Source organism: Lampris incognitus, chromosome 1 (genome assembly GCF_029633865.1).
Source record: "Lampris incognitus isolate fLamInc1 chromosome 1, fLamInc1.hap2, whole genome shotgun sequence".
NCBI lineage: Eukaryota > Metazoa > Chordata > Actinopteri > Lampriformes > Lampridae > Lampris > Lampris incognitus.
Window position 1 is genome coordinate 31,302,856 of NC_079211.1, and position 10,868 is coordinate 31,313,723.

General features: G+C 41.5%; 1 protein-coding gene across 1 annotated transcript; it reads right to left on the bottom strand.

Annotated features, from left to right (window-relative positions):
* Positions 1-878: 878 nt before the first annotated feature.
* On the bottom strand, positions 879-6,557 carry arl13a (ADP-ribosylation factor-like 13A). Its single transcript, XM_056294632.1, has 10 exons — positions 6,538-6,557; positions 4,182-4,298; positions 3,988-4,058; positions 3,609-3,861; positions 3,312-3,417; positions 2,252-2,457; positions 2,036-2,144; positions 1,631-1,892; positions 1,405-1,521; positions 879-1,302 (listed from the first exon to the last, which is right to left on the bottom strand). The coding sequence occupies exons 1-10, from the start codon at positions 6,555-6,557 to the stop codon at positions 1,247-1,249; spliced, it is 1,317 nt and encodes a 438-aa protein (XP_056150607.1). The 3' UTR covers positions 879-1,246.
* Between the last annotated feature and the right edge of the window lie 4,311 nt (positions 6,558-10,868).

Sequence of the window (10,868 nt, forward strand, 5' to 3'; positions counted from 1 at the left end):
TGTATGTCAGAACCATCTGTATTGTGCAGTGATCTGAGTATCCAAGGGGTGTGCAGGGATGGAGCTGTATGCATGTTTGATGGTTGGAGTGTGTGGTGTAACTCACCAGCTGTTTGTAGCGCGGCAGTTCATGTGAGAGACTACATGAACTGAAATCTCCCATGACAAGAACTTGAGTCCAGCCAAGAGTTTTCCACGGAGGAAAGTATTGTGCTTCTCGGACGTTGGCTTGCGGGGGGATGTAAGCATCTGCGAGGAAGACGGATGATCATTTTCTTGGGGAGTGGTATAGTAGTATTTTGTGAAAGCTGGCGAGCAAAGAAGAGAAAAAGCAGGAAGGGTGGACTTCCTAGGATTCCTCTGATGACTAGGTTTACCATTTGAAAACTGTCAAAGAACTGAATAGAGCTGAACAGGAAAAAAGCTCATTTTTCTGTTAGAACTCAAACAAGCATTCAAGTACACAAAAATGTGTTTCCAATAAAAATGCTGGTAATGGCAATAGATGAGAACTCTGACAGCAAAAAGTTATTATAGTACAAGGTTTTCATGAAATTATTATCTAGCAATAATAATTATTATAATAAATGAGGAGATAACATGTGACAAAATATCAGTAGTGACAAAGGAATATTTATTGGAAATTTCCATAAATTTTATCACTTTTAATGATGCCCGTTACTTTTTCCATGCATTGTTTTTCACTTATTTATACAAAAATTTTACACACCTCAGAATTCATGTTTCTCTTTCCACCCAAATAACATCCATAATAAATTAAAGAAAAAAAAAACTCTTCTATGTTTGGCCAAGTACACAAGTTAATGTTTAAAAACGTTTTTCTTTTTCTTTCTTTTTCTTTTTTTTTTTGGTCTTTGTAATTTTTGACATCTCTAATGCAAGGATAGCAGAATAATATTTTGTCAGAATATAAATGAATATCAAGTTATTGATCAAAAATGGCGTATACATTCCTAGGGACACATGTCACTGGCTCGTTCAAAATGGCCCTTCACTACACGCTGGAATACTCCATTGGTTCAGGGACCAGGTGCGAGGTGACAGTGAATCGGAAATGATACCGGGAGAGAACAAAGGCAGATTCTGTCCATGCCTCACTGCTGTTGTCCAGCAGAGTGGCTCTAAAGAGGTGGGTATGCAAGTGCACAAAACTGATGGACTGCCACTGTGTCAGTCGTCGCTGGCACGCCGATCCCAGGACTCACTCGCAGTGAAATACTCTCTTTCACTGGCCCTGTTCCTGTCGTTGCTTCAGAGCCAAAATCGCCTTTCGGTAAAGATCTATTCAGGAGACAGGGTCATCTTTTAAAACTGGGATTTCATCACAAGGTCCAAAGTGCTGCTGTATTTGGGTGGGGGCACTGAGAAGTGTTCTGGGCTCACCGAAGGTAGCAGACAGGTCCACAGGTTGGGTGTAACCCCCGGGCACCTCCTCTGTATTGATCTTGTTTTTCCTTTTAACTTTCACCACTTTCTTCTTTTTCCTCTTTTCCCCTTTAGCTAAGCAAGGGATGAAATAAATATTTCAGTTATTGCTTCGACCAGACATTATTAACGTACTGCTCATGAGGTATTTATAGTTTTCCAAGCAAAAGCTGCTCTTTACTACCTTTCGGTGTTGTTTCTTTGTTGTCGGGTGAATCTGGAACATCCAATGTCTCCTCTTTCACTTTTGCCTTTCGTTTCAACTTGCCTCTTTTAGGGGGGATCAGGGCACTGCTTGGTTTCTCTTTCTGTCCAGATTGCTCTTGGTCTCCCTCATTGGTTTCACCCTCATCCTCCTGTTTGTGTTCTTCTTCTTCTCTTTCCTTTCCCTTGCTCTTAACCTGCTTCTTCTTCTTTCTCTGCAGCCTCTTTTTCAGTGTGTTCTCCTGTGAGGAAAGAACCAGTCAGCGAGCGTTCAATGTGTCTGGGCATTACAACGTCATTTTGTGCATTTTCTTTGTGTTTTATCATCGGAATTGTTCCGACTGAAATATATATGACTGATTAGTGAGAGATGGACTTTCTTAACCTTTTGCAGGATGTTTCGAATAGGTTGAAGCTTGCTTCCACCCTTGCTCTTCTGCTCTTTCTCATGTGCCCGGTGAACCTGGCAAAGCTCAGACTTGCTGGACCTTATTCTGAGTGGAAATAATAATATGGAAAAAAAATAGCTGTCAAAATGGAATATTTTAGACTGCCAAAGAAGAAAATTAAGGACTACCTGAAAATGAAAGGTTGCTCTCACCGCTCCTCTTTTGTTTTTCTACGTCCTTTCTCTGCTTTTCGACGCTTTTCGTTCTCTTCTGGTGCCAGAGGTCTTCTGCTGTCCTGGGCCACACGGGCACAGAGCTCCGCGTAATCCAGACACACTGCACGCAACAACCATCGGAGGCCCCGGAGAGTTTTCCTCTCTGACCAGCGTCGCAGATCCATTAAGGCTGAGCAAGGCTCCTGGAGGAAGGTTGGGGTTGTTGGGGCAGGGGTGTAACCTCATTAGCACAAGATACATACATTTATCTGTCTTCCTGCTTGTCTCACCTGTGTATCTACGTTTTTGTTTGTTTTATATATTCTGCAGCAGTCAGGTCAGTTGGTTAATGTACTCATCAAATTGTCTGCCTTCCACTGCATGATTCAGTACATTTACGTTGACATTTACTCATTTATCACCCCCCAAAAATAACTTACAAGAGAGTCAGCAATTAGCAGATAGATTCAAATGTTATCGACCAGCATCACAGAACGCATCACATTGTAATCATATTATAGCCATGAATGTATGTTATAAAAAGTGCAATATAGTGTTAGCATGCCCCAGATCATCAAGAGGGAGTGAGAGTCAGGTTACAAAGTGGATGGACGATAACACTTATCAGTAAAATAAGACACATCATCACCACAAATGCATATGTCAAATGAAGAAAGTATATGGGCACAACAGTAGCACTGGTGTCTAAGTAAGTGAAGGCACAATAGTAGCATCAGGCATAAATAATATTTGTAAGTGATTCACATTAGCTGCACAGTTTCACTAGTAAGTTTGAGAGTCTTGCTTAGAGACCATTTAAGGTTTAACATAGGCCTGGAAGAGAAAAGATTTTAGGCCTTTTTTGAAGGAAGGAAGCAGGTCTGTAACTCTGATGGAGGTCGGGAGGCCTGAGAAAAGTCTGGGCCTAGAGCTCGTTACTTTTGGAGCAGGTGTAGATAGTAATCTGCAGTGCCTACAGTGCAGAGCCTACATCTCTCTGTACATCTGTCGGTACAGACACACAACAGTTTTAGTGAAGTTATAGGGCAACACTTACAATGTGGCATAGGGAACGGCTCTGGTTGACCAGCTTTTCAAGGGACAGAATTTCAATCAGCTCACTTCCAAGCAGAGCATTCATTTTGTCCTGTTTATTTGCCAACCTAAAAAATAAAAGGGAAGAATGAAAGTATAGTGCTGCACACTTGTAGTTGCAAAAGGAATCTGCAGGAAATTACCCTTCATTTTTATATATTTCTATGTTTTATATTTTCCATTTCTGGCCACCAGAGAGTGCTGTGTAGAGTTTAAATAACATCACCGTTCATTCCATCATGAAGTTGACCTGACTTACACCAATATGGGTTTTCCTGCCACTCTTGGCTGCTTTAGGACATCTGCCAGTAGCTCCTTGACCTCCTTTATCCTTTGCCTGTCACTGGAGTCTACCACAAAGATGATCCCATGGACCTCACTGTAGTGGTCCCTCCAGGCCCCACGGCACTCTGGTGCCCCGCCTATGTCCAACAGGGTGACCAAGTAGTTCTCTACTCTTAGCTCGCTGCGTACACAGCCATGAGTGGGACCCACATCTATACCTGGGGGATCTAGAGAAGACAGATAAAATATCTAACACGCTGATATAAAGACAAAGAAATACTTTCTGCTCCTGCCACTTGTGTTACACCAACATCTAAAAGTCTTTTGACTATCAAAAATCAATACTGAATTACCTCTTAACATCACCCTGATAGAGGATGTTTTTCCTGCCCTATCAAGACCAATGACCAGAACTGTCACTTTCCTGCGCAAAAAAAAATCATAATGCATTATTGTCTTTAATTCATACTCTTCGGTAATCAAACACTGCCAGACTATCAACACCACTAACAACCAGTCATTGTCAAAGAAATCTTCTCATCCCTACCGGATTGGCTCCTGTAACTTGGAGACCCAGCTGCAGCAGTTGCTCATCAGGTTGAACATGTTTAGCCGAGGTGAACAAGGTGAGCACAGTGGCCACCATTTTCTCTGGCGCTTGTACCTTGAAATAGATGGCAGACATAAGTATGATCTACGCACGCACACACACACACACACACACACACACACACACACACACACACACACACACACACACACACACACACACACACACACACACACACACACAGAAGGCCAATCTGCTATGTCACTGGGGGTCATGGCCAGTTCCAACAAAAAAATGTGTGTCTGTCTTCCTCAGGCTTAGGACATGTCTACAGATGGTCACTCTAGGTATTTCTCTGCTTGCCAAGTCTCAGACTTCACCCATTTAGAATCCAAAATTAACTTACTTCCTCTAAGCATTGACATTCAGTCAAAATTAAGCAAATATGACTACAGCTGTGTCAGCAGAAATAAAGGACACTTACATTTTTAACACAGATATAATTATGTCCTTCTCTTTTTTGGGGGGGGGGGTTCCCTCTTTTTCTCCCCAACTGTACTTGGCCAATTACCCCACTCTTCCGAGCCATCCGCAGTCGCTGCTCCACCCCCTTTGCCGATCCGGGGAGGGCTGCAGTGCTACCACATGCCTCCTCCAATACGCGTGGAGTCACCAGCCGCTTTTTTTCACCTGACAGTGAGGAGTTTCACCAGGGGGACATAGTGCGTGCGAGGATTACACTATCCCCCCCAAAATAGGTACCCCGACAGACCAGAGGAGGCACTAGTGCAGCGACCAGGACACATACCCACATCCGGCTTCCCACCCACAGACACAGCCAGTCATGTCTGTAGGGATGCCCGACCAAGCTGGAGGTAACACGAGGATTTGAACCAGTGATCCCCATGTTGGTAGGCAACCGAACAGACCGCTACACCACCCAGGCGCCCCCGTAATTATGTCTTTTCTGAAACTCTTGTAGTATGTGCATGCACATGCTACACTGACACAGACAGGCAAGTGTGTACAATTGCCCATTCTTTATGAGGAACTATGCACATTTTCCATGTTACATCCTGTGAAATTAGCATACACTTACTTAAGACAGATCACAGCTCTTTCAACTACAACAATTCACAGTATGGAGGTGTTGACAACCGGTTGTGAACATCATGCACACTCTGATCACAGTACTAGCAACATCCAGGGAACTTTAAGTAGACCTCTGGTGTCTAGAAATACACACACAGCAGGTATGTCTGAGGTGACAGGTGGACTGAGTGTTAAAAACAAACAAGAAGGATCCTCTGCGCTGGGTCTGCTCAGGTCTGTAATCTGCTCAAGTCCTGACTGATTCACTTAAGAACAGCCCCTTATACAGCACTGTGGACAAGCTGACCCCATTTCTGTTATGACTGGGGGAAAACAGACTGGTCATCTCCTGCATGTTGACTATATGGATACATAAGTGAGGGTAAGGTGATATTCCCCGTTTTAGGAAAAAGATTTTGATCAGGCATCCAAAAGCGTTTGCACTGAGGAAACTATTGGTGAGCAACAAATACACTAATTTCATTATTAAATACACGGGAGAACAGTCTATTTATTACACTGCCACTACAACTTTTTTCAGATGAAATTATGATGAGTTTACGGCGCTCATGTACAAAGTAATACAAATGTGAACATTTTCGTACTGTTTCTTCCCATCACATAAACAGATGGAGGTTATTAATAAAACTCGATGACAGGTAAAACACAGAAATCTCATTTTAGCCCTGAAAGCAATTTTTCATCTAATTTTGATAAACTAATAAAACTTTTTTTGGCAGCGATACAAACATAATGAGAACATAGTGAAAATGTCATTACTTTAATTCCATAACTTGTGTACTTCTCCACTGATGTCAGTACCATCGGGAAGATAAAAGAAAAAAAATATGACAAATGAGAAAATGAGAGATAAAAAATCGAGACCAGTCGATAAATGCAAAATGTTCAATCAATGCACTATCACAGTTTCCCTGTTCAGCAGGAACACTGGCCATGTGTAAAACCCGTCAAGGTAAACAGAAGGCTTGTCGGAGTCTCTTGAATCGATTACTTGTTATTCTAAAAACTCTTGCTTCATGACAAAGAACCAGTCCAAATGCAGAGATACAATAAGAAGTCATGGCACAAACAGTGATAGAAATTAGCAAAGCTATGCATTTCACACCCAATATATACTAGCAGGCTTGCTTCAACTCTCAGGTGGGCAGCACTGGCTCTCCCTACATCACATACTTTACATGTAGATGATGCAAACCGTGCAAAAACAGTCACAGAAAAGACAGATTCAAGGAATACTCACAGAAGAATGTCTATGTCCATGCATTTGTTTGTGTGCAAATCACTACTGGCATCTTGCAAGGACCAGCAACAATGCTAATAAGGCTCACACTAAGCCTTTGGTCACCTCATGTGGGAGGCGCAACCTGGGAAGCATGTTATTGGCATCCTGACCAATCCTGTGGCCCTTTGATGTATTTGCCAACCCCATTGGACTAAATAAAGTTGGATATGTGTCCCTGGGAACTAAAAATGTCCCATGATACAATCAGTGTTATGATCTTACCACACTTTTTCATGTCTGAAAAGAGTAGCTTCTACCACGTCAGAGGATTTGGGTGGATTTGAGGCTTCACAGCTGTAGCCACGGAGTAGAGAATGACATCACAACTTAGTTCTTTCTAATAACATTAAGGCTGGCTGTAGTCATGGGATACTCAAACTATGGTTTTTGGTGAAAGGCCATCGCACAGCACACATATAATTAGAGGCATAGCTGTCTTTATAGTTAAGGATAGATGTGTGTTTCCTTGCTGTGCACATTGTGATAGGATTAGATGGGGGCTATAATTTCAGAAATAACAATGTAATTACTGTACATGTTGGAGAGGTCAAGCAGACTTAGACAATATCTGAACTTTATTTAGAGGGGGAACACAAAAAGATCTACCCACTTATTAAGAAACTGTTAATTCAAACTGTTTAATGTACTCATTCTGAAAGGACTAAAATGTTTAATTTAACAACACAGCAATTAAGCCATTACTTTATATTTTGTAATATAGCTTACAGGTTATGTATAGTATAGTATAGTATAGTATAGTATAGTATAGTATAGTATAGTATAGTATAGTATATTATAGTATAGTAACTTACCCACCATTTCCTACCTGGAAGCCTCTTGATAATAATGTTAACTTTCTGTGGCAGCATGGCACCAATCAATAACTGGATGTGCCTGATTTCCTTCATCCGGATAAAGACAAAACAGAGTATTGTCTTCGGTGCCAAAAAATACAGATTGAAAGTTGATGCTCATCCTGACTCCCTGTCCTCAAAGACAATTAATCAACACAGAAATCTAGATGTAATTATGGACACAGAACTACATTTTAATAGCCACATCCATTCAGTAACAAAATCAGCCTAACATCTTAAAAATGTAGCAAGAATCAAAGGATTTGTGTCCAAATGAGACTTAGAAAAACTTACCCATGCATTAATCTCCAGCCATCTGGGAACTGCCAACTAACTATTTCCAGAGATAAAACTAAACATGGTAAAGCAGCATTTAATTATTATGCTTCACAGCATGGGAACAAACTTCCAGAAGATCTATTACTCACCCCAACTCTGACCATTTTTAAAACATAGAAACTTTTACATTCTCCATTTCCTTTAAGTGAATTCTCAATCTACTGAGAGTTATACTTCAACCCATCTTTGCTTTGCACTTTGATCCATACGCTTTTCATTTTCATGATATTTTATTTCTCTACATTTTCAATCTTTTAAGTTCATCTTTAGAATTTCTTGAGCACTTCACATTGCCTGAATGTATGAAATGTGCTGTAGCAATAACCTTGCCTTGCTTTAACATTTAATACAGGCCACCAGATGGCCTCACACTCAGAGGATTTATTTCCATTGCCAGTGGCTCTTACGCCAGCTCATATTTCAGTAGCTCAGCGTTGAGGTCCTTGACAAGGTGACGTGAGCGAGAATGAATCTTTCCCTGCAGTTAAATCACAGCCTATTCATAACCTACAAATATTTTGAATGCCAGCCTTTTAACCACCAATTCACAGTGCTATTAATGTCTTGCTATTAATGCCTTATTAAATTGTGATTTAGTACCTAAAATTACCACAACAAAAAAAAAGGTTCATACTAGTATGTCAGGGTATAACCACTGTGACTGCTTAGGTAAACTCTTCACAAAATGATGTTCGTCGACAGCCTTCAACGGGCATGGCATAGTTAACATCCAGGAGAACTGGAAACGCCTTTTGTGTACGGGTCTTATCTCATTAAGTTATTATCCCGATGACCAATCAGGCATGGGCCACATCTGCTGACTAGACTCGTCTAAAACTCTGACCACAGCCCTGTGTCAGCTGCCAGTGACACACACATATACACCCACCCACCCACACTCATACTGCCTCTCTCTCTCTGTCTCCCAGAAACACATGCTAAAATGCACACACACACACACACACACACACACACACACACACACACACACACACACACACACACACACACACACACACACACACACTCTCTCTCTCTCTCTCTCTCTCTCTCTCTCTCTCTCTCTCTCTCTCTCTCTCTCTCTCTCTCTCTCTCTCTCTCTCTCTCTCTCTCTCTCTCTCTCGCTCTTTCTCTCTTATACTTCTATCTTTGTGAGGATACCTCATTGACTACATTAATTCCCCAGCCCTTAACCCTAACCATCAGAACTACACACCTAACCTTAAACCTTAGCCTAACCTTAACCTAATCCTAATTCTAAGTGACAGCCAGCCAAAATGTCCTCTCTTTGTGAACATGTCCTCAGTCTGACAGTTAAAATCTTGAATTGGTCTTTACAAAGGTAGAATTACAAGAACACATGCACACACAGCAACAACAGCAACAGCTGAGTGCACTAACCACACACCCTGTCTCATTCACTCCTGCTCCTGCATTGCAAACATATCTCACACACACCCAACAACCAATTTTGGAATCTGGGTCAGAATCCTGTTTGTGTTGCTATTAAAACATGGAGTTTTTTTTAGAAAATGAGAGACAAAGGTTAGGAGGTCACACCGGTGGGTTTTCCAGGCTGTTACGAAGCACTTTAGACAGAGCTACAATCATACATGTCTTTCTGTTCTATTTTGAAGTGGGGGAGTACCCTTCAGCCAACCTGATTGGCTGGTGAGGCCATGTGCAGGGTGAGGGGCAGGCACTTCATAGAAGGCTGACTTGTTGGATAATGACAAGGCCTCCATCTCACACATCCTCCAAGGCTCCACAGAGTACACAAACTCTGTGGAGACTGTGCTGTGGTTCAGCGGCTGCAAACACATGCATAAATAATAACAAGCCTTCAATAGTTTGTGTTAAGCTCCCTCACAAAGCAGGGCTCACATCAATGACTTTGGAAAGGATATGACCTGATCAGACAAGGCAAGATTGTCATATTAGAAGTGAGCGCTCTGAAAATGTTGAAACCCTACCATGGCTCACAATGAGGGGTCAGTCCAGTGGAAAGCCGCACCTTGTTGCCGTTTTTATGTCATTTTCTTCCTGAAGGAGAAAATCCACAATAGTTAAGTATAGCTTTACTTTTTAGAATACTTTTCTGTGAAATCGGAGAAAACAAAGCTCCTTCAAGGAATGGAAGATGTTAGTTACATTTTGTCAATATTTGTGGTAGAAAATATGGAAAATTAAAAATTTCTTGTAAAAAGTGAACTCAATTCTTTGTTTAATGCATTTCTAAATAACAGGTCCTATTGAATTAAAGTTGAGTGACAGAGGGTTTGGCAGCTTTTCCAATGGAAATGCCAATTAGGTTAAGATCAGATGGATCAGATGGTAGTGTTCCTTCCCATGCACCCTGAAAACACGATAATCCTTGTTTGCATAGATGCTGAGCAAATAGAAAACTGGTTCTGCTCTGTTGGGGAATGAATCATTCTTAGCAAAGATTTTACATTAGAATGAGTGAGAATATTGGGAGTGTGTGTAAGTGACTGCTCAGCACGTGTCTGTTTACATGTGATCTCGGTGGTGCAATTCTCTGCGCCCCGGCCTTGTCTGCTACGATGACAAAGTCGAGTCTGCCCTATACTGGCGGAGACTATAAAGGGAAACAGTAACTGATCTCTATAAACTTATGCTATGCTTACAATGTCACTATTTGGACCAAAAACAAAAAACAAAACAATGCCTGCAGGTATATAACCAATGTTGTATGTTTTCGGTGCCAACAGGCAGTACATCTCTGATTTGCTTTCACCGAGTAAACCTAGCATATATCTATACGCTATTATATTGGACCACCCTTTGAGCCTGTTAAAGGGTTTTGGTTTGTTTTTGTTTTTTTGTTCCTTATCTGATGCGAGGGTCTAAGGACAGGATGTTGTATACACCCATTTCACGCCGTAGCCATCTTGGATTTGAAAAAAAAACAAGCGGTGGGAACTTAGCCACGCCCCCTTCTTACTTCATTGAAAACACTGCTGGAAGCAACATGTCGTACAACTGTGTACCATCCTAAATTCAACTGACACATTAAGATGCCATATGGCTAAATGTTTACTCCTCCTGCTATTATTGCAACAGACATTATGTACA